Here is a 24,126-nt window from a genome sequence, read left to right as displayed (position 1 = left end):
GTCCCAGGTACAGGCGGGGACCCCCATCTAGGCATCCCTCCTATCCCTCAGCCTGAGTACAGGAACCACGAGGACAGAGACTCATGTCTGTCTTATCCCTGCTGGAACGCCAAGGCCAAGCATAGTGCCTGGGACACGCCAGTGTCAAACAAAGACAGAGTGAAAACTTGGCCAAGCCCTGCCACTCCCCCAGGGCAGAAACGGTTAATCCAGTGCCCGCGGGCCACCTCCATCCCCCAGGCCTGTTCTGCTTGCCTGCACCATGGGCCCCAAAAGTTTGAGAAAGTTACAAACCTAAACAAAGCTACAGGTTTACCGAATGTGCGGCCAACGCCAGCCATTTTCCCTCAGCGACGTGCTGGCTGGCTGGCACTGAGATCACACTCCCTCTCAGTAGGGTGGGCGCTCTCCAGCCTGTCCCCCGAGACCTGTGCTCACCTGAAGTAGTCGCTGCAGGCGGCCAGGACCACCTTGTGCGCGTGGAAGGTCTCTCTGTTGACGGTGAGCACGACGTCCAGGAGCTGGCCCTGGGCACGGAGGGCAGCGAGGCCCTGCAGCAGGCTGGTGCTATGGCCGGGCGCCGAGAAGGTGCACTTGAGAGCTCCATTTTTGTCAGCCATGCTGCAGGGGAGCAGAGGTGGGGGCTCAGCTCAGCGGCCACAGGTCTGTCTGGTCTCTGCCCGGGGACCCTGGGCTGGCTCGCCTGAGGCGCCAGCTCGCCAGGACCAGCCCCGGAGAGGCAGAAACAAAACCTGGGTCCCGGCCGCGTCTGCCACCTGGCCACCAACTGGCCTTGGCAAAGGACACCATTTGCCAGCCTCCATTTGCCACCTGTGAAAGGGGCAGGGTTTCTGCTCGAACTGAGGAGGCTCCAATGTCCCTTTTGTTTTTTCATTGAGATAAGATTCACATAGCATAAAATGCACCATTTCAAAGTGAGCAATTCAGTGACATTTACTACCGTCGCCTCTATCTAGTTCCCGAACATTTTCACCCCCCGAAATGAGACCCCGTCCCCATCAGCAGTCGCTCCCCCTCCCCCTCCCCCCCCCCCAGCCCCTGGCAACGGCCAATCTGCTTTCTGCCTCTGGATGTGGCTCCGCTGGACACTTCGTGTAAATGGAATCATATACCGTGTGGTCTTTTGTGTCTGGCTTCTTTCACTCAGCATGTTTTCGAGGGTCATCCACGTTGCAGCGTGAATCGATGCTTTGCTCCTTTTCACGGCTGAGTAACGTTCCATCGTGTGGCCGGACCACAATTTCTTGATCCCTTCACCCATCTGTGGACATCTGAGTTCCTTCCACCCCTCCTCTTAAACTTTATTTCATTATTTTTTCATTCTCAATGTGTCTCCTGAGTGCGTATTCTGCAGTGCAGGACTCTTCATGTCGACATCACTGTCCCCCATACCCTAGCAAGCTGCCCTCCCCCCCCCACTGAGGGCAAACCTCTCTTCTCTCCCCTGCAGGGGGTGGGGGTGGGATCACGGTGCCGGCACAGGGCCCCAGCACAGGCATGGAGGAGGAGCTCTGTGACTGACAGCTTCCAGGGCAGCTCTGGTCCCCAGGGTTGGGGTGTCGCAGGCCAGGAAAGGCCAACCTTCTTGGAGGCCCAGCTACTCTGACACCTGCCCAGTGAGCTCCTTGTGCCCAGCACCCCAGGGGAGGGCAACCACATGACCACAAAGTCATTTTCTGAAGAATCAGCTTCTAGGCTATGGTGACTGCCCAGTCTAGGCGAAAGGCCCATTGGTCCTACTTTCCAGGGACAGGGACACAATGAGTGGCTTGTCCATAGTCCCAGAGCTGTAAGACAACCAGCAAGATTTGAGCCCAGGCCCAGGACATGACAGAGTAGGTGGGATCTCCCTGTCTGTCAGGGTCAATGAAGCAGGGGAGGTGGAGGGGCACAGCAAATTGTGGGCAAGTCACAAAACCAAGAATATCTGCCCCACAAGGATGGGTTTACCTGTGGGGGTGGCTCGATGGGGGGGATGGGGACAAGTGAAACAGAGGTTCCTGCACCTCAAAATAAGGACTCAGGAGGCAAAGGTCATCTTAGAACGAACAATAAAGCTTTAAAAAAGAAAGAGGTGGAAACAACCCAAAGGTCCACCAAAGGGCAAATGGAGAAACAAAATGTGGCCATCCACACAATGGAATATTACTCAGTCACAAAAAGGAATGAAGCTGAATCACGCTACAACGTGGACGAACCTCAAAAACATGACACTGAGTGAAAGAAGCCAGTCACACAGAGTCATAAACTGGAGGATTCCTTTTGTATAAAAAGTCCAGAACAAGCAAATCCATAGACACAGAAAGCAGATTAGTTGTTGCCAGGGGCTGGGCGTCAGGCGTATGGGGGATGACTGCTGATGGGCACAGGTCTCGTTTTGAGGTGATGGAATTGTTCTGGAACAAGTTAGAGGTGATGTTTGCACAACAATGCGAGTGCACTAAATGCCACTGAATTGTGCATTTTAAAATGGTGGATTTGGGGGGCGCCTGGGTGGTCAGTTGGTTGAGCGTCCGACTTCGGCTCAGGTCATGATCTCGCAGTTTGTGGGTTCGAGCCCCATGTCAGGCTCTATACTGACAGCTCGGAGCCTGGAGCCTGTTTCAGATTCTGTGTCTCCCTCTCTCTCTGCCCCTCCCCTGCTTGTGCTCTGTCTCTGTCTCTCTCTCTCTCTCTCTCAAAAGTAAATAAACGGTTAAAAAAATTTTTTTAATAAATAAATAAAATAAAATGGTGGATTTGGGGCACCTGGGTGGCTCAGTCTGTCAAGCATCCGACTCTTGGTTTCGGCTTGGGTCATGATCTCATGGTTCATGGGTTCAAGCCCTGCACTGGGCTCTGCACTGACATTGTAGAGACTGCTTGGGATTCTCTGTCTCCCCCTCTCTCTGCCTCTCCCTCTCCCTCCCTGCCCCCAAGATAATTAAAAAAAAAAATTAATGGGGTGCCTGGGTGGCTCCGTCAGTTAAGCGGCCGACTTCAGCTCAGGTCACGATCTCACGGTCCATGAGTTCGAGCTCCGCGTCGGGCTCTGTGCTGACCGCTCAGAGCCTGGAGCCTGTTTCAGATTCTGTGTCTCCCTCTCTCTCTGCCCCTCCCCCGTTCATGCTCTGTCTCTCTCTGTCTCAAAAATAAATAAACGTTAAAAAAAATTTTTTTAATTAAAATGGTAGATTTTAGGTTATGTGAATTTCTCATAAAGTTTAAATAAATAAATAAAAATAAACAAAAGGACATCTGGGCCTTCTCAGGTCCTGCATAAAACCCTGCCGTAACCACCAGCACCTCCACAGTATACAAGGATCACTGCTTCATTCACCCCCACATCCCCTCCCTTCCAGCATCACTGTCCCCTCTGCCGTCTCATCTTAGAAAACTTGTTCAATGCATTAAAGAATGAATGGCTTAGGCGGCCCTACTACATCATTTCACCTCCCAAACATTAACAGGAGGGAATAATGCCATCACCTCCAGGGTCAGGCCCCTGTAGGGTCAAGAACCCCTGCCAGGACTCTCCCAACCCATGCTTCACCCCACCCACCCCAAGGCAAGGCCAAGTATTCTGCTCTCTCCCCAAGGCCCCCAGCTCTCTGGAACTTGCTTTCCCATTCCTGGGACTAACGCCTGCCCACAAATGAGGGCCAGGAATGTGGGCACTGGTCTTTCCAAGAAAGCAGGAGAAAGAAGGCTCCTCAGCCCCCACTGTCCAGCAGCTCCCCAAACAATACCACGGATAAAAGAGCAGATGCCCAGCACGGGGCATACTGTCAGCACTCGATCAATGCAACTGCTACCAACTGGAGGCCTCTGCCCTGGCACAGGCTACCAGCCTCAGTGGCCCTTCCAAGAGAGCCTCAGGAAAGGGAGGCAAACCAACCAAGGGGTTGCAGGGCCCCGGGGTGCTGGCAATAGGCCTGCAAGGTCCCAGACCTTTGGGACCCGGTGTGTGGGAGAAAGGGACATAAGACACAGCATAGGGGACATGGGACACGGCAGGGAGGACAAGGGGAAGTGGAGGGGATACAGGACAAGTCTGGGGGACATGGTCTGCACTTGGCAGAAGGCTTTCCCATCCCGGGAGGAGGGAACGCATGTTTCAGAACCCAGCACCACGGTCATCTGGGCTGGTAATGCTGGGATGCCGGTGGTGCCCGTGGCCAGACCCTGGGTTTGCCTGCGAGGTTTGACACGCAGCCCCGCTGAAGGCCACAGAGGGAGGGAAGGAAAGGGGCCCAGAAAGACCCCAAGTCTCTAGCTTGGTCTGGCCACCTCTCTCTGCCAGGTCGAAGGGATGCCCGTGTCACATGCCCTGTGCCCCTCCCACATTGCTACATCTAGCCCGTCGTGCCTGACCAGGCCGCCGCTGGGACTTCAAGTCTCTGTTCTTCCAGTTTCCCGAGACCCCACAGTGGCCCCAAGTTCTGAGGATCACAAAGAGAATGTCACTGGCTCACAGATCCACCGGCTTCAAAGTGCGGCCATCCTCTGGCCAGGGCTGCCCGATGGGGTCTCACTGTGCCTTCTCACTGACATCCTCCAAGGCCACATGCTGCATGAGCCTCTAAGGACCCTTGAGGTGCTCAGATCCGTGCACCCTTCCCCTGACCCTCCTCTCACCTCACTGGCCTGTCAGCCCCTTGTCCCTTTCTGGTGGCAGGGACCATACAGAATGAACAAGATGGAGAGGGCTTGCCCTCACTGGGTGCACAGTCTGGGGAATGGAGACCCAAAGTGGTCGAACCGTCCAGAATCAGCTTCGCACTGCAGCTCTGAGTACCTCACAGCTGGGGAGGGGACAGGAGCCTGCAGCAGAGATGTGCAGAGGATAGGGTGCCCCTAGCCCCACCACACCCACAGTTAACACAGGGACACCCAGCCTCTCCCTTGGAGCAGAGGGCTGGGCCGCATCCTGGGGGTTGGCCCCAAAGTCCCAGCTTCCACAAAAGGCCTGTCCTGAGAAGCCAACCCTCTCCCTGGAGCCCCTGGGGCCCAGACAGCACAGGGAACCGCCTTTCCCCACACCACAGGGCCCTCTGGCCTGGGGCCAAGCACTCTACCTCTCTGTGGAGCAGAGTGGCCCAGGGGTCAGGGATAGCTGGTGTGACCCCTCAGAGCCTCCCTCCCAGGGCCAGGGAGTGGAGAAGAGGCGCGTCTCCAACTTCACCACGCGTGTGAACAGGGACTATGTCGAGACACAGACTCACACTCAGCAGCTAGGGGCAGCCCCGGGGATGGCAGTGCCACTCTGTGGACACCTTGCCTCACCGACTTTGTACATGTGTGCCCCTACCCCAGCCTTTGCTGTCACGCTTCATTTTTTTCTTAGAAGCTGCTGGGAGATTGTGCGGTAGGGCAAAAGGACTTTGTGTGCTTCCTCTAGGCCCTAAGAATTGTCGTGCCAATGCATGCTTCCAGCAGAAGAAAGATTTCACACCAGGGGCAAGTTCATCCTGGAACTGGTCGGTTCCTGACCGTACATTATCTACTATGGTTCTTCGTATATAAAGAGCACCAAAAAATCAATACAAAGTCAGCAACCTCACAGAAAGATGCACAAAGGATGGTTCATGGGAAAGGAAGCACAGCTGGCTGGAGAGACCTAAGAGTCAGAAGGGCTCACGATAAAATACGTGCACACAGCAAGGGACCGGCTTCACCCTTCATGTGAGCAGAAGCATTGTGTCTGGTCGCAAACACTCACATCAGTTCCCAGTGGGAATGTGAAGTGAAACAACACCCAGGAAGGCAGTTCAACAGACCTAGCAAAATTCTAAAGGCTCACGTCCTTGACCCAGCAACTCTGCTTCTGGGATTTATCTGAGATATACTTACATGTGCAAGATGAGGGACGCAGGAGGATATTCACCAAATACCGTCTCTGGGGGCCACAGATGAGAAACCAGCTAAACACCTTCCAAAGGGGTATGAAGAATTGTTGGACCTTCTGACAAAGGGCTGCCCTCAGCTGAGCACAGAGTCCGCGTGCACCTCAAGCATTAAAATGGTCCTACACAGGAGTTAGCCCAGAGCCCCCGACCAAGCCCACCGCACAGCTGCTTACAGGGTATGACACCTGAGCTGTGCTGAATGGGGGAGAAACGGCCCCTTTCTGCACACACCTCGTCCTCCTCCAGGCCCTTCTCCTCATGCCCCTGGCAAGGCTCACAGTACCCTCCAAGGCTGTTTCCCCCCTCTCATCTCATAGATGGCACAGCTGTCCCTGAAGCCCCCATCAGCACCCACCACACACACCTCACAGCCTCTGGGGAGTTCGGGGAAGGAGGGAGAAAGCCAGCAAGAGCTGGAGTCCCCAGGACAGACAGGCTCGGCTGGGCGGAGGTGGGCAGGAGGAGGAGGGAGGGCTGAGGCCTGGGACCGATGACTAAGGGTAGGACCCATTACTCAGGCCAGCCCAGACAGGGGGCGGCCGGCGCGGCGGGGCCACGGGCCCCCAGGAAGGCGGCGGCGGCGGCCCTGAGCCTGTCCGAGTCTCCAGACGGCCACCCGAGCCACGGTCACCCGCACTGAGTCATCGGAGCCAATGCGTCAGCAGCCGGGTCAGGATGTCTCTGGAGGCCGCTTACTGCCGCCCCAGCTGCACCCTTGGCCTGGATCTGGCCTCTGAGGGGCTACACATGCCCCCCTCAGGCCTGGCCTGAGCTCAGGGCTGTCCTGACCCCATACTCCCACACTGCATCCCCCAGCACTGTCACTGGGCACCTCTGGCCAGGCCTAGGCCTGTACCGGACACGGGGACACAGCCACTGCCTCCCTTGGAGTCTCCCCTACACCAGGGCTAATGTAAAGTGGGACCGGGCAGGGTGACGACCCCAGGTGGACTATCTGTGGCAAGATCTCCACAATCCCCTGGGGGTCCACGGCCAGCCAAGCCCTTTGCCCACCTCGTCCCCAGCTCCTTGCTGACATACCCCCGTGTGGTCTCCTTCCCCACACAGAGCAGTCCTTCGTGGGGTCACCCCCAGAATACATCACGGGCTGGAATCCTTGTTTGAGAGTCTGTTTTAGGGGGACCCAACCCAAGACAAGATGGCCAAGTGGGGAAGGCAGGACCACACCAACTGCCGTCCCCACGCCCCACTGACAGGGCCCCACAGCGGACGTGGGGGCTGCCCTGGAAGTGACACCCGGTGGGGTGGGTGCTCCCCAACTCCTGCCCTCATCTGGCTGCTGGCCCTGGTCCCCGTAGTTGGTTTCCCGACCCTACAGGAGAGATCTGAAGCCCCGGAACAGTTCTTTTCATTGGAATGTCAAAAAAAAAAAAAAAAAAAAAAGGAAAGGAAAGGCAAGAACAAGAAAGAATTTCATGGAAACATTTCTTTGGGGTTTTGTAAAATCCTTTCCCACCCCCACATGGAGCCCAAAGCTCGGGCCAGAACAGAGTCTGACGGTATTGCCCCTTTAACATACTGTTCTGACATGCAAATTCCCTCACTTCCCCTCAAAACGGAGAGCACTTCCACTTTCAAAGCCAATTTCGGTTTTATTGTCCATGTGGCTCCATAGAGCGCAGCAGCACAGCACAGCTGGTTGGCTCACACCCCGGCCGACGACGTACCAGGGAGCTGCAGGCCACTCCGCCCGAGGGTCCCGGGTGCGTCAGCAGGGAAGATGCTGCATTTCACAGGAGAGAGGGGGACAGAGACTCAGAGAGGGGGACAAAGACCCAGAATGAAGGGGAGAAGGAGACTTGTGGGGGGTGGGGTGGAATAGAGACCCAGAGAGGGAGACAGAACCCAGGGCGGGGCGGGGGGGGGGGTAGTGTTGGGGAAGCTCTGGCGGCCAGCTGGTCCACCTCTCTGCCCTATTTCACACAACACCCTCCCTTACCCCCCGTCCTCCAGCCATACTGGAAACTTCTCTGCCTTCTCTCTCCCATCCACCTCTGACTCTTTACAAGGCAGGCCCACTGACTGAGCACATGCCGGGCCGGGTTCTTCACACGCAACCTCATGAATCTCCCTTCAAGACAGGGAAACTGAGGCCCAGCACAGCCCTGTGCGCAAATGTAGTCGCAGGCGACTCCAGCTTCTTGCTATACCGCAGCCTGCCGACTGCCAAGGCCACGGCACCGGCTCCTGGACATGCAGCTCCGTGGGTAAAAAGTGCATCTAAGCCAGAGTCCCACATGCCCCACAAAGGCAGACGCCCCCAGCTACTGTTGCCATGGTTCCCACAATATTTCACAGCTCCGGGTACTGTGCTCCCAGCCCAAAGGATAGAGTCACCGTGTTTTGGCACCTTGCACGGGCCCTCAAATGCTGAGGCTGGCCAGCAGCCTCCATGCTCACGTCAGTGAGCTTTCTCCTGGGACTGCTCGCCAGAGGCCAGCCCGCCCTCCTCACCCCTCAGGCGGCAACAGGCCCATTCCTGGGGCTACCCTTCCTGATAAGCTCCAAAGGAGCTGCCCGCAATTGTCTCATGAGGCTTGACCCCTGGGCTCCCAGGGGAGCAGACAAAAGACCAGAGCTTCTGGGTGGACAAGCGTGGAGCCCAGGGGTAGATGCAGGTCCTTCACTGCAGCGTCCCAGCAGGCCAGGTCACCAAACCACTAACAGAGACCCAGAAGGGACAAAGACTCAGAGGGAGAGGGAACAGAGACCCAGACAGAGGAGGACAGCCAGCCAGGGAAGGAGACAGAGACCTGGAGAGGCAGAGAAGGAATCCAGCCAGGGCCCCCGGGCCCCACGTTCCCCCACCAAGCCTGGGCCCTCTCCATGCCACCAGTGGTTGTTTATTTCTCACTCCTAGTCATCATGTTGGTTTTTCTCCCATGTCTGCTTCAATTATTTAAAACACGATGCCCAGAGCCAAGGCCTACTATCTGTGCACCCTGTGAGTAAATCTGTGTATCCCGGGAGGGCAGGTGCACCAGGCCAATGGGGTCTCACCCACTGCCCCCTACCCAACCTGCCTCCAAGAACCAGAGGTGGGCATGACTAAGGCCCACTGTGAGCCCATCCTGGAAGCATGTTGCCTGTAGAGATGCCCTCCCTGAGCCCTGCAGAGGAGCCCCAGGCCACACCAGCCTACTTCACCTTCTTCATGGCATCACCATCACAGCCATCTCCCTATGTGTATATCCTTACCTCCCGTCCGTCGGGGTTCGTCAGGCAGTAACAGGGTGACAGAACAGAGGGGTTGTCAGGGAGCTCCCAGCAGGAAGTGACCATGCAGCCTGCAGGCCCCTGGGGCTGGCAACTCCTGAGAGCCCCCACGTGACAGCCAGGGAGGCTGAGGTGGGGAGGAGGTCATCGAGGCAAGGGGGCAGAGGTTCCCACATCCACCTTGAAAGAACCATCCTGAACCTCCCAAGGGCCCGGCATGGGGAGAGAAGTAAACTCCTCAGGACTTGGCGTAGAGGCTGGGTTCTGCCCCCACACAGCACAAGCCTGCCAATCAGAGCCCCGCAAGCCCACATGGAAGCCCCCCGCGATTCCAAGTGCACAGAGCCCGGCATGGGGTGGCCACGCTCAAGTGCCGGTTCTACTCAAGGCGGGCCCTGACAGCTTGGCCATCCTGCCCTTCTACGACAGGGACAAACCACATGAACCCCTGCCTCCCCAAATATTTACTGGGTCCTTGATGAGAACTCTACAGACACTGCCCACCCTCCCACCGGGGTAAGGCAACAACATCAATCCCCATCTTTCTCCTGCCTAAGCCCCCCATGGCCCTCCACAGCCTCATTCTTCATGGGCTGCTGTCAGCCCAGTGCCCCTCAAGCTGGGCTGTGACCTCCTGCCTGGACCCTGGGCCATATCCCAATCTCTGAGTGAGCCCAGAACACATGGGGACCTGGCCACTGCCGATCGGCCAGAGGACCCTGTGGGCAGCACCCCTCTGATCCCATACCTGCCCAATTCTGGCCCTTCTCAAGCCTAGAAAAAAGAAAAGGGGACGCCCAGACCCTACTCCCCTCACCAGCTGCAAGCTCTATGCCTTCACAGTACCTCCGCCCCTCCCTGTCCTGGTGAGTGAGCACCCACTCCATACTGGGCTGGAGTAGGTACAAACCTGGCTCCCAGCTCACCTCTCGGTAGGCAGTTTGGAAAGGAGGATACCACTATTATCTTACAGATGGGGACACCGAAGCACAGAGAGGTTCAGGCACCCAACCAAGGCCACAGAGCACACAAGAGGCCTGGTGTCAGCCACTCCATAGCCCCAGGTGGGTTGCCCCGTATCAGCTCCATGATACAGATGGGGAGACCAAGGCTGGGAGAGCTGAAACCACTCCCTAAGGACTGAACCATGCGTGAACACAGAGCTGGATAGCGGGAAGATCCAGATGTGGCTCCTCAGTGTTGGGCAGGGCCAGGGTGTAGACTATCCCACTAATCCTCCAGCCACTACAAGGGATGTAATCCCATCCTGCCAGGTCACTGGGAGAGTGGGAGAGCCCCATCCAGGCCCCGAGGCTTCTCTGACCCCCAACCCAGCTCTATTTGCCCCCTGACTATTGCTCCATCGGGCACACCACCCATCTGTTCCCAGCCTATCTCCCTGAGGCCGAAACAGGAACCTCACCAGGGCAGGGCAGGATGGGTTCTGTCTCCTGCTGTGTTCCAGTACCTGGCACCGTGCCCAGCACGTGCTCAGAGCTCAGTCATGCTCATTGGTTAGATGGCTGGATGGCTGAGTGGGTGGATGAGTGGATGGATGGATGGATGGATGGATGGATGGATGGATGGACGGATAAGTGGGTGCATAGGTAGGTAGATGAATTGGTGAGGTGGCAGGTGGATGGCTGCCAGGTGGCAGCATTGGCTGGAGCCCGACTCATATCTTTGCTTGCTGCAGATAGCTACTGCATATGTCTGCCCTTTTCATCCCATTCATTCAACCTCCTGGTCCTAGTTCTGGGACTGAGTATGTTATCCTTTGATTGGGCTCAATCAGGAAGCCCTCAACAGGACGTTTTCTGGAATGTCTGGCCTCCACACTCCGCTCATACTGTTCACCATGTTGAAGGGCTGACTCCTCCTGCCTCCCCCCAACCCTCCTCCTTACACCACCCTTCCAAGTCCACCAACTCTTCCATGCACTCTGGCACATTACCCTCCCGCCTTCTGAAAGTAGAAGGTCTCCCCATGGCCATGTTTGCCCTCGCGCCCCAGCCGGGGTTCTCCACAGCCTCCCTTTCGCCTCAAAGCCCAGCCAGGGCCTCCAGGTGAGGGGCAGCAGGGGCAGACTCGTGGACAAGTCTCAGGTTGAGGCTATGCCCATTTCGTTCCCGCCCACTGACACAAGGCTGATCCCAGTCAGGGCCCATCCCCCCCCCCACATATTACCCCCACCACACTGGGCTTGACGATGGAGCCACTTAAATAAGCAAAACCTCTGCAGATCAGGCAAGTAGGTCCATGGCTACATGGCCCCAAAGCACCACTCAAAAGCCCAGTGAGATTCTAGCACTGCCAAACCCCAGCATCTCAGTGCCAGCCCAACCACCTCCCCTGGCAGGGCAGGTGTTAAGGCCCTAAAAGGGACAGTTCTGCCAAATGGCACATGCTCATGACCAGTGGTGCTAGGCCAGACACAGGCAGATGCAGACATGGAGATGGCTCAGCCTAGTCCTTCCAACAGCAGCACAAATTTAGGCAGCAGAAGGAGCCTGTCATGAATACCTCCATTTTAGGGGGTGCCAACATCCCTCCCCTCTTCAGATAAGGGTTTCCTGTTTTCCTCAGGGAGCCTCCTATTCCCCCGTGGTAGGAATCAGGAGACCCTATCCCTGGGCTGAAAAGGGAGAGTGATGACCAATTAGAGCCTCCCAGATCCCTGCCTACACTGATTGGTGCCAGGATGGGGGTGTGACCCATGTGATCCAATCAGAATCCTCCCTGGGACTTTTGCTGGAGCCACCAGAATGGAGATTTGCCTTCCCCCTGTGATTGCTAGGATAGTGGGGAGCGGGAGGGAAGGCAGGGCTGAGAGAAAGGAGTCACAGATTCCAAGGGAATCGTCTGAGCCCTGAATCTCAGTGTACCTAAAACTAGAACTCTCTCTGAACGTTTCTTTATGTGAACAGTGAGCTTTTCTTTTTTTTAATGGAACACTTTATTATCTATTTAATTTTTTTTTTCTTTTAGAGAAAGAGAGAGAGCACATGCAAGCAGGGGAGAGGGGCAGAGGGGAAGGGAGGAGAGAGAGAAACAGAGAGAGACAGAGAATCCTAAGCAGGCCCCATGCTCAGCACGGAGCCCGATGCAGCACACGATCCCACAACCCCAGGATCATGACCTGAGCCGAAATCGAGGGTTAGACGCTCAACTGGCTGAGCCACCCAGGCGCCCCTGAACTTTCATTTTCTAATTGAAGGCAGAGAGTTGAGTTTCTAGACTTCATAACCAAAGGGGGCTTTCGACGTCAGAAATCTCTGATCCAGGGCTCCTGTCCACCACATTGCAGATGAGCCTCTAAGAAAACCACCATGGAATTAACACTTCTCCAGCTGCTGCCTCTCCCTACCCTGCATTTAATCTTCCCACCCCGGGGGGGGATGGGAGGAGCCTGGGGCGTTGAGGAAGTCCAACCCGGGCAATTGGCAGCAAGTGGGTAGTGGCCATACTCAGCCTGAGTCCTGTCTGCCTGTGACAAGACAGCTGGCTCCCCACGAAAGGTCAGCAAGCCACCCGTGGCCCCCACTGGGAAAGTTCAGCAACTCTAAATGCTAAGATGCTGGCGGCAAGCCTAAGGCTGGAGCTGCAGGGCGATGCGAGGCCATCAGCCTCGGCAAGAAAAACACCACCCATTGCTGCTGCAGGTGACTCACGTGGAGCATGAACATTCGTGTGCTCCCAGCTGCCCTGCCTTACCCCCTTGCAGGACAGAGGAGGGGAGAACAGGGAGCGAGAGATGCCCTCCAGGGACCCACCAGACTTCACCAAGGCCAGCACGTGGTTACCACTTTGAAACACAGTCCTGTAAGTTGTCCATGTGGAGGCTGCCTCGGGGATCCTCAGTGGGGCTCCCGTACCCCCCCGTCCCGTGGGGCCCACTGTGTCCCTTGAGCCTGAGGCTCAAGGGACACAGTGCCACCCCGTAAACCCCGCCTTGGGAGAGTGCCCTACTCTGGGCTCCGGTCTCGGAAGATTCCGGTGATCACGTCTCTCTGCTCTGCTTCCTTCAGCAGGCTGCTTCAAATTCTAACATCCCGTTGAGAGGAGGGCTCTCCGGATATGCAGCCCAGCCCGCTCCGGCTCCCGGCCGATCCGTCTTTGACCCCTGTGGAATTCTGCAGTTGTGGCGTTAGAAAACATCTTCGGCCTCAACTCGGGTGACCCCCCTGGAGGCCTTTAAAAGCCCAAAGGTCCACCCCTCAAGATTTCCTCCAGGCTGAGCTGTTCAATTCCGGAAGCTGCTTCCCTCACAGGAAAGGTCTGCGATTCCCCAAAGGTGCCGGTTACTTCCTCCCGAATCACAATATTTTCAGTGTGCGGCGAGGCGGTGTGCGCGAAGCAATCGGCCCCTCGGCTGCTCGGGGTCTGAAACCCCGCTGGCTGTGCCCCAAAACCCGCTCCGCTGAGGAGGAAGGCTAGGGAAGCGCTCTCGTAGCCGTGGGGGATGAGTTCTGCGAATCCTGAGCCGTCCTCTCTGGAGAGGAATGGGAAAGGGGCGGGGGAGGAGGAAGAGACTGGAGACTCGGGGTTAACAAGTGTTAAGAGCTCGTCTGCACAGCTGCGGAGCGGCTACCACAGGAGGAGGGCGGGGCTGCCGGCGGTGGGGACCCTGCGGCCCGGGCCCCCACTTCCCACTGCAGGCAGCTGGACAGGGAGAGCGGCCGGCCGTTTCCCGTCCTCCGCACGCAGCGCTGAGATCCTGTCCGTTAACTAAGCGAAGCACACGCAGAAGGGGGCCGCTCACTGGCTTCTCTCTGACGGGCTGATTCACTGACCGACATGCCCGCTTCTGGTGCCCTACCCAGACCGTGCCGTTAAGTAAAGCGAGGGAACGGAGGAGCCTCACCCAGCGGAGTGCGGAAGGCTGTTCCAGAAGCCTCTAGGTCAGGCCAGGTCCCCTCGAAAACCTATCCCAGGCTACGTGTGGGGTATTTGCTGGAGCCAATCGGAGCCCCCACAGGGAGGCTCTGCCCCTAGGAAGCATACATTCTAGGGGACACGGGTCTTTAAGCACACAGAATGTACTGTGATCACAGGGCGGAGGATGCAGAAAGGCAAGTGGACAGAGCCACCAGGCCCCAAGAAGGCCACCCGGGGGCTGTGCAAAGCACAGGGACGGGGACACTCCAGCCAAGAAGAGCCAGGTGGAAGGCCCAGGAGGGGTGGCGGCAGAGTGCTGTTGGAAACTAGCAGGGGTGCAGAAGCACAAGGACACAGCGGGTGGGCAGGGCCTCACTGTAGGGTGGGGGTGGGGGTGGGGGTGGGGGTGGGGGTCCCATGGAGAAGTAAAGTTTGTTCTGAAAGTGAGGAAGCCCCCAGGCAGGAGGCAGGCAGAGCCACATGGTCTGATGCCTGTCTTGGGAAGGACCCCCTGGAGTGCAGGGCAGCAGCCGCTGGGAGGGCAAGAGCCGACGATGGCAGCTCAGAGCAGGGATGAGGAAGAGATGGAAGAAGGGGCCAGACAGGGATGTGGCTCAAAGGTGGAACCAACATGGTGGGCCAAGAGACGAGGGGAGGAGACGGCAAATGAACGTGTGCGGGGTGAGTGCTCTCAAAGCGAAGCTTCCAGCAGGGGTGCAGAATCCAAACTGGAGAGACCTCCCTGGGTGGCTAAGACTAGGCCAAAGCCTCTTCTCAGAAGGGACATTCCTGAGACCAGCAACTGCTCGCTGGAAGACCTGGGGCCCTTGAGCAAGGAGAGGCACAAGGGCACAAGGGCTTTCCAGAACAGAGACAAGCCCTCAAGCCCCCCGGGCTGCTGTCCACCTCTGCCCCCCATCTCCACTGGATGCTCACAGGCAGCACATCCTCAGGCAAGTGGGGCCTCATCCTACCTCCTGCCAGCTCACCTGCCCACCTGTCGATAACCAGTACTCACTCCCCGGTCTCTGGAGGGAACCTGAGAGCCAGTGACTCCGTGCCTGGCCTCCACCGTCCATCAGCACACGGCACAAGTTCAATCTCGAATCTTCCCCAAACTCATGCCCACCTCACCATCTCCACGGCTCCTAGCTAGGTCCAGGCCCCCTTGTCTCTCGAAAGAGGGATCCTTCTAAAACATAGATCTGACCCAGGCTCCCCTGACTCAAATTTTGCACCCCCTGAGTCTCCTGGCCTCCTCCTTCCCACCCTCTCCAGCTCCTCTCTGCCCTCATGACTCCTGAAAAGCCAGGCTGCTCCTCCTTCAGAACCTTCACGTGCCACTTGCCCACACCCAGAAAATAGTCTATCTCCCACGACCCCCTTCCTCTGAGCCGATGACACTAACCGTCAGACTCAGCTCAGCCACACCCATGAGGCTCTCAGAACCTTCCAGAAAAGGCAGGAACCTCAGGATCATTTATGGCAAGTGCAAAGAAATGACTACACAACTGTCCTGCTGACCCTGCTGACATGTCCCACGTGGGCAAAGCCTGTCTGTCCCGGGGGCCCAGGGCTAGCGTCAGGCACAGCAGCAGGCACGCAGGAACCATACGACAATCACCAGAGGAAGAGAGAGGCGTCAACCGAGTCCCGTCCGCAAGAGAAAGGAGCCAGAGCCAGGGATGCCAGAAGCCTCCTATGTGGAGGAATTGTTTCTATCTGGGCCTTCCTCCCCTCCCCTTCTCCAGGGCCTTCAACCCCAAGTCTGTAACACGCCCTAAGGCCAAAGGGTAGCAATGCAGAGAAAGCCCCGCTTTTAAAGCGTCTGGGGTGGGCGATACGAGCGCAAACCTCCGACCTGGTCTCGCTAAGCTCTCCCGTGTGGATCGGCAATAAAAAATAATCGGCGTTGAGAAAAGTGGGATGACATACCGCATGGGCTCCCTGGAGATGGCACTATGATAGCAGAGGCTAATAAAACCTTTCTACCCCTATGGCCGACGACAAGAAGGCCGTCCCCCAGGGGGGTCGCAGCTACCAGGTGGAAGCCGTCCAGCTGTGAGACAAATGCTCCACAATTCGGGGTGAAGCGCGTGGTTTTCAGAGCAATTTCACATCGTGAGCTTGCGGGACCCTGCTGGCGAGGCGGTGAGGAAGGGGGCGGTGAGGAAGGGGGCACCTCTCTGCCTGAGGAGGAGCTGAGCTTCTCGGCCCCGGCCCTCTAGCACCTCCAGCCCAGCGCTCCCTCCAGCTTGCCTCAGACTCCACTGCCCCCGCCCCAATACTCTGTAGAGACCCACAGAGCTGTGCTCTGCCCTCTGTTGCCGGGTGCGAGGCTCGCCTGGAAGCGCCTGCCCTCTCCATGTTGCAGAAGCAGCTTGGACTTGATGTGTTCCATTCTCCTACTGCCCCTGCCACCGACCCTCCCACGGCCACCAAGTAAGAGTGCCACCATCCTCCCAACTGCTCAGGACAACTGCACGTTTGTGTCCCCCTAAAGTTCACATGTTAAAAGTCTAACCCGTGATGTGATGGTATTCAGATGGCCGAGGGGGGTGCTTTGGGAGGTGACTGGGTCATGAGGGTGGGGCCACGAATGGGATCAGTGCCCTTATAAAAGGGAACCCAAGGGTGCCTGGATGGCTCCGTCGGTAGAGCATGCGGCTCTTGATCTCGGGGTTGTAAGTTCGAGCCCCACGTCGGGTGTAGAGATTACTTAAAAGTAATAAAAATCCTAAAAAAAAAAAGAAAAAGAAAAAGGGGTCCCAAAGAGCCCCCTTGCTTCTTCCATCATGAGAGGACACAGTAAGAAAACAGCCATCTGTGAGCCAGGAAGTGGTTTCACCAGACACCAAACCTGCCGGTGCCTTGATCTAGGAATTCCTAGCCTCCAGAACTTTCAGAAATGTGTGCATTATTTGTAAGCCACCCAGTCTATGACATTCAGCAACCAGAATGGACTAACACACCAGCTTTCTCTTTTCCCACCTGCCACGCTGACGCGTAGGCGAGACTTGCCCAAACCCCACAATCCCCTCGTGCCCCCGGCGGCTGCAGCGGCCAGAATGTTGGCAGCATCAGGACTGCAGGGTGACATCGCCATCTCGACATTAACATTTCGATGCACACGCCACATCCAGGTGCACCCTCACATAGGTCACCTCGTCCCAGGTGCCCTTCCCAGTCGGCCTTCCCAGATGAGCGATTTAAGGCAGGAAGGGTTGCAGACACGCCCAAGGTGCACGGTGAGTACCTGGGGCCGCCCTGCTTGGCAGAAGGAGGGACCACAGACACAGGTGGCTCCGATGAGGCCCCCGATACCACCAGATCTCCCAGAATTCTCAAGAGGAGGAGCTGAGGCCCCATCTCTGAAGAGTCAACACTCCCTCTCTCCCTCCTGGCTGAAAAGAGGACAAAGCCAAAGGAACAAGAACCTTCTCAAAAGGCCAAAAGGTCCCCCAGTCTTTCACACAACGGTTGGGGGGCTGGACTCTTCTAGGGCCTCGGGGCTGAGGGGGGACAATCTAGGGCACAGGCAGAGAGGGCTTGGTAAGAACGTTTAAACAAGCAAAGGTCACCAAGCCAGAAGCAGATGCCTCGCTGAACTGCCAAACCCGCTCACGCTGTGTCTGGGCCATAACTTCCCATGAAAACACCTGTGGCCGGCACGTCCCTTACCGGATACCCTCGACTCAGCCCCCGGGAGCAGCGTGAGTCAGCGAGACGGGGCCCCATCCAGACGCTGTTAGGGAAGATGGGCCGAGGACTGAGGATGCCAATGACCCAACATCTGAAGAGCCTCCGTAGCAAGAAGGTCCCTCCAGAAGTCGACCGGCCCGGTACCTCACAGTCATGGAATTTCAGCCGGGGAAGTGCAGCTCCCAGGAGAATTCCTCCACCCCCTCACAACACCCCGAGTGGCCACAAACCTCCTCTCCCTCCCGAAACCCAGACCTTCGTGGAAGGCCTGAGGTGGAGCTGGGAGGGGGCCCACTAGAGAACAAGTGTCTTTTGTGCGAGTGAGTCTGCAGCTAGGACCCCACCTCCCGTCTGCAAGCCCTCGGCTGAGACAGCCACGCTCCATCCATCCCGGAGGTTCAGCTTGGTTATTAACGACCATCTCTACTAGGCAACGAGTTTTTTGTTGATCCCTCGAGATGGGAAGGAAGGAGAATAAGCTTTTCTCTTTCTTTTTTTCCCCCTTGGTTGCAGAAAAGTGAAGTTGGAACAAACAAGTTATATAATGCTGGGGGCGGTGGGGGGTGGGGGAGCTTAGTCCCTCCTGAGGACAGTTTCTTGAGTTGTGGGACCGTTGGAAAGGCCAAGGGGAAGACAGGAACCACCCCCACCCCTGGCCAAATGACAAAACCCTTCATGGGACAAAAAGGCAGATGCAGGCGCCTCCTGGCAGACTGGAAAACCACCTCACAGACAAGGCCAGCCTCCCCCAGCCTCAGCAACCCCGCGAGTCTCCCTGAAAAGGCGAAGGACTGACCCAATCCCGCAGAGGGGACTTCCTTCCCGCCAGACTGCAAGCTCTAGAGAGCTTTGCCACACCCCTTTCCAACCCATCCCTTCCTCTCTCCCTCCCCGCTCCCGGCCATATTTCTCGAACACTTACTTCCTCTGTGCAGCCTTGCTCCAGGGATACAAGACAGCATAAGGCAGACATGCGCTCCAGCCTCAAGGCGTGCCCACTAACAAACATACCAAGTAGTGGCAGGTGGTGACAGCGTGATCGAGGACACACCACAGCCATGAGACCCAGCGGCTTCACTCCTGGTATATGCCCCAAAGAACTGAACACAAGTGTTCCGACAAAAACTTGAACGTGCATGTCCACAGCGGCAGTATCCAAAGTAGCCAAAAGGTGGAACCAACCTAAATGTCTATCCATTGGTGAATGGATAAACAAAATGGGCTATTTCCACATGGTGAAATATTATACAGTCATAAAAAGGAATGGAATGCTCACACACACTCCAACGTAGATGAACCTGGAAAACGTGCAAAGTGAAAGAAGCTAGACACAAAAGGTCACATGTTGTAGGACTCCGTTTACAAAACAGGGAAATTTATAGAGACAGAAATTGGATGAATAGTTGTGGGGGGCTGGGGTGGGGGAAACGGGGGGTGACTGTCAATAGGTACAGAAGTTTCTTTTGAAGTGATGGAAATGTTCTGGAACTAGGCGGATGTGATAGTTCCTCAACATCGCGAAGGTACTAAATGCCATTGAATTGTTCGCTTTAAGGGAGTGAGTTTTATGCTATTTAGACTTTACCACGTAATACAAAGTGGCCAGAAAAAGTGTTCTTGGGGCTAACTGAGCTCAGGTGGTCAGACAGATGGCTCTGAGAGGCCATGACCTTGGAGTGTGGAAGTATGGAGAAGATGAGGCATGGGCATGTCATACACTGGTCCTCACCGGCCCATTTGGAATAAATGAAGGAATGAATAAATGAACAATGCTACAAAGGCCTCTAACCTCAAGGGAGCCTTGGCCACAATCTCCCTCAAAACCTGATCCTCTTTCTACACGTTCCATCTCACCATATTAGGGATTCTGGCCCCTTCTCCCCATACCAGCACCACAGGGATAAGAGCACCTTCCCTATCAGTTACTCTAGACAATGGTAATTTTTCACTGGGATGGATGGAAGGGGGCAAATGGGCATCTCAGAGGTGGGGGGGATGTCTTTTTAAAAAGTGCCTCCATTTAGAAAAGATTTCTTAGGGGCGCCTGTGTGGTTCAGTAGGTTAAGCGTTCGACTTGGGCTCAGGTCATGATCTCACCGTTTGTGGGTTTAAGCCCCACATCAGGTTCTGCACTGACAGTGCAAAGCCTGTTCAGGATTCTCTCTCTCTGTCTCTCTCTCTCTCTCTGCCCCTCCCCTGCTTGCTCTCTCTCTTTCTCTCTCTCTCTCTCTCTCTCAAAATAAATAAGTAAACTTAAAAAAGAAAGATTTCTGGGCGCCCGGGTGGCTCAGTCGGTTGAGTGTTCGACTTCAGCTCAGAGCATGATCTTGCAGTTCGTGGGTTCGAGCCCCACGTCGGGCACTGTGCTGACGGCTCAGAGCCTGGAGCCTGCTTCAGATTCTGTGTCTCCCTCTCTCTCTGCCCCTTCCCCACTCATGCTCTGTCTCTGTCTCTCAAAAATGAATAAACGTTAAAAAAATTTTTTTTAAAGATTTCTTAGATATAACACTAAAAGTGTGATCTATAAGAGAAGAAAACTGATAAACCAGACTTCATCAAAATGGCAAAATTTCCAGGGTGCTTGGGTGGCTCAGTCAGTTAAGCATCCAACTCTTGACTTCAGCTCAGGTCATGATTTCACAGTTCGTGAGACAGAGCCTGTTTGGGATTCTCTGTCTCCCTCCCTCTCTGCCCCTCCCATGCTCACACGGGCATGCGCACATACACGCTCTCTCTCTCTCTCTCTCAAAAAATAAACATTTTCTTTAAATGACAAAATTTTGCCCTGTGAAAGGTATCATTAAAAAGAAAGAAAGCGGGGGTCCTGGGTGGCTCAGTCAGCTAAGTGTCCAACTCTTGGTTTCAGCTCAGGTCATGATCTCACAGTTCATGGGATCGAGCCCCAAATTGGGCCCTGCACTGACAGCATGGAGCCTGCTTGGGATTCTCTCTCATTCTCTCTGCCCTTCCCCTACTTGTGCATGCGTACACATTCTCTCTCTCAAAATCAATAGATAAAAACTTTAAAAAAGGGAGAGAGGAAGGAAAGGAAAGGAAAGGAAAGGAAAGGAAAGGAAAGGAAAGGAAAGGAAAGGAAAGGAAAGGAAAGGAAAGGGAAGGAAAGGATGAATCACAGAGAGGGAGAAAATGTTTGCAAATCATATATCTAATAAAGGACTTGTATCCAGAATACATAAAGAATTCTTAAAAATCAACAATAAGAAGACAACCCAAATAGAAAACGGGCAAAAACATCTGAAAAGACATCTTACCAAAGATACGAATAGCCAATGATACCATGAAAAAGGTTCCAACATGATTATTTATTAGGGAGATGTAAATTAAAACCAAAATCAGGGGGTGCCTGGGTGGCTCAGTTGGCTAAGCATCTGACTGCGGCTCAGGTCATGATCTCACAGTGTGTGAGTCTGAGCCCCACATCAGGCTCTCCGCTGTCAGCACAGAGCCTGCTTGGGATTCTGTCTCCCTCTGTCTCTGCCCCTCCCCCGCTCTCGAGCACGCACACTCTCTCTTAAAAATAATAAAACACTTAAAAATAAACAAATGAAAACAAAATAAGATACCAGCATATACTGAAAGTGGCTAAAATTAAAGACAGGCCACATCAAGTGTAAACCTACACCTACCATTGGATGCAGTCATTCCACTCCTAGGTATTTACCCCGGGGGAGGAAAGTCTACGCCCCCGCAAAGACGCATTCCTGGAGGTTCACAGGGACTTTATTTGTAATTGTCAAAACGGAAACCCAAACGTCCATTAACCAGTAAATGAGTAAGCAAATCTGTTCATCCATATAATGGAATACGCTGCAGCAATGAAAAAGAACAACTTGCTGATACCTGTGACAACACAGATGAACTTCCAAAAACATTCAGTTAAGGAAAAGGAGCCAGACGTAAGAAGCCACATATTGTAGAATTCCATTCATAGAAAATTTCTGAAAGGGCAAAACCAGAGAGCAAAAGCAAATCAGGGTGTGTTTGGGGCAGGGGGTTGGCCGTTTGGTTGACCACAACAAGCTTGAGGGAATTCCTGGGGGTGATGGAGGCCTTCTAAAAACCGGATTGTATCAAAGCATGCACAACTCTGTGAACTTATTAAAACTCAATCAACTGCTCAGCTAAAATGAGTGAATTATGTGGTATGCAATTAGTTATACGTTGCTCTTGCCCCCCAGGTTATCCCCTCCCTGGGCCCAAGGCAGGGGCCCAGAATTAGCTGCCCCTTTTCATGTGTTTCTTACATGTCACCTCATGCCTGGTCAACAAGCCCTGCCAACTCTACCCCCTGAGTGTCTTACAAATCTTGTGAGCTCTCCTCGCTCCCCACTGCAGGCTTCTAAAGCCCAATTCATGCGCCGACCCATCAAGTCTTTCGGGTCAGCACCAGCCCAAGTCTCCCCAATGAGGACTGCCTCCACAGCTCACAAGTAATGAACAACTTCAGCACTTATCACACTGAAATTATTCGCTTCCATAAGCTCACCATCAAGAAAGCCCAGATTTCCTCCTCGGCCAGCCAAGGGTGGTAGGGTTTCCTAGGGGGCCAGGATGGGAGGATCCGGGCCACACTGGCCTTGTGCAATGGGAAGAGGGAGGTTGTGCTACTTAAAGCACGTGTTTTCCTCCTCTGAGAATCCAAAACAATGCATACAAACACCTTCCATTTTTACACCAGTTCTGGGATTCAGGCAACCAGTCTCGGGACTCGGCCAAAGGAAAGGGGGGGCCTCCTTGTGACCAAAGAGGGTGAATTCTGCCCCCTTGGTCTGTGGGGAAGACCTTGCTTCAAGTCCTTTCGCCTGCGGGAGGATTTGAACCCCGCAGGGATGGGAGGAAGGAGCACCCAAGATGCATGCTCCTTGTGTTTTCTTTAGACCAAAAGCTCCCCAAGACGCACCCCAGGCCCTTAGGACCCCGGGGAACTCCAGACCCCTCCCTGCCCATCAGAACTCATTGGGACCTGGGGAGGCAACCTCAGCCTCCCCTCTCAGGTTCCAAGCCCTTTAGGCCTCTTTCGGGCCCTCAGGTTCATTTGAGCCACCACCTCCAGCCTTCCACAGTCCTCATCCCTGCCAGGACCCCACAGTATGCCCCCAGGACCACATTTAGACACCTCAGGGTCCTACAACACCCTCCAGTAAGCCTTGGACCTCTGTCCCTCAAGCTCCACTCCTTAGGGTCCCCAAGACTGCCTCAACAAGCTCAAGACTGCCCATGGTCCTCTGCTGAGGCCCTCTCTGCCTGCCAGACCCCTTGGCATGCCCAGTTCCCCCATGACCCCATCACAGCCTGGAGTCCATGAATTCTCCTTCAGACTCCCATGCCCCTCAATGCCCCCGCAGACCCCTAGGGCCACATGCAGATGCATCGAGGTCCTGCGGCCCCCAGCCTGCCCTCACCTGCCCCTCAGCAGCCCTCGGTCCCCCTCAGTACCCCATGACCCCCTAAAGCCCGTAGTCCCCCGCAAAGACCCTCGAACCAGCCCAGGAGGCTCCTCAGCCCCTCAGGATCCCCCGGACTCCCCACACGTTACCCTGGCCCCGGGGCAGGTACCGGCCCACCTTGCGGGCGGGTCTCACCTGCTGGGGCGCTCGGGGCCCGGGCCCGCTCCGAAGCCGCCGCCACCAGCGCCACCACCGCCACCGGACTCCGCCATCTTCCCGCCGCCGCCGCCGCGCGTTCAAGTGACGGGAGCCGCGCGCGCCGGCCCGGGAGACAGAAACGCGGGGGTGGGGGGACGGGGGCGGGCGGCACCGGGCCTGCTCTGCGAGGAGCGCGGCCCTGGGCGAGGGGTGGGGCCCAGTCTAATGAGGGGGTGGGTCCTGGGCGGAGAGAGGTGGGGTCTGCAGAAGGGCTGGGGCGGTGAAGGCATAGGCCAATTCAACACAGGGTAGAGGGGCGGGGCCTGTGGGGGGGCGGAGTCTGTGAGAAGGGGTGGGGCGTGGTCTAGGTGGCGGGGCCCAGGCTGGGAAGGGGCGGGACAAAGGCGAAGAGTGAGAGGTGGGTGGGACCCGGGAGGGGGCTCGGAGAGTAGATGCTGGCCCGAAGGTGAAGTTCGGCTGGTCTGGGGCGGGGTCTGTTCCAAAAAGGGGGAGGGGCGGGGCCGAGATGGGGAGGAGCATGGAGAAACTGGTCCAAGAGCTCTGAGAACTTCCCCTCCCTTTCCAGGGTCACTCACTCCCCAAGACCTCCCTCAAACGTGGGAATTCATCCCCTGCCCCGGCCTGAGACTTCCAACCAGGCTTTGGGTCCTAACTCTCCTCTGACCCTCCCAGAGCCTCCACCCTCAAACCCAAGAACATCCACCTTCAGACTCCAGTCACCGGCCCTCATATCCCCAAACCTGCCTCACCCACATTTCTGGTTTTGACACCCC

The 24,126-nt window shown here is 55.9% G+C and overlaps 1 protein-coding gene across 2 annotated transcripts in view; it reads right to left on the bottom strand.

The window, feature by feature from the left end:
- KLHL26 (kelch like family member 26) overlaps window positions 1–23,529 on the bottom strand; it is a 28,128-nt gene extending 4,599 nt beyond the window's left edge. Inside the window, exons 1-3 of one of the 2 annotated variants that reach the window (XM_023247608.2) lie at window positions 23,330–23,440; window positions 21,588–21,685; window positions 439–621 (exon numbers count right to left, since the gene is read on the bottom strand). In XM_023247608.2, coding sequence (XP_023103376.1) covers window positions 439–621; window positions 21,588–21,619 — 215 coding nt within the window. In that variant the 5' untranslated portion in view covers window positions 21,620–21,685; window positions 23,330–23,440. Of the gene's footprint in view, window positions 1–438; window positions 622–21,587; window positions 21,686–23,329 lie in introns of both variants that reach the window. The other variant, XM_023247604.2, reaches the window with a different exon arrangement.
- Window positions 23,530–24,126: the final 597 nt, after the last annotated feature.

The sequence above is a fragment of the Felis catus genome, chromosome A2 (assembly GCF_018350175.1).
Source record: "Felis catus isolate Fca126 chromosome A2, F.catus_Fca126_mat1.0, whole genome shotgun sequence".
Classification (NCBI taxonomy): Eukaryota; Metazoa; Chordata; class Mammalia; order Carnivora; family Felidae; genus Felis; species Felis catus.
Note: the sequence above shows the minus strand (reverse complement) of the source record. Positions and strands in the feature narration are given on the sequence as shown.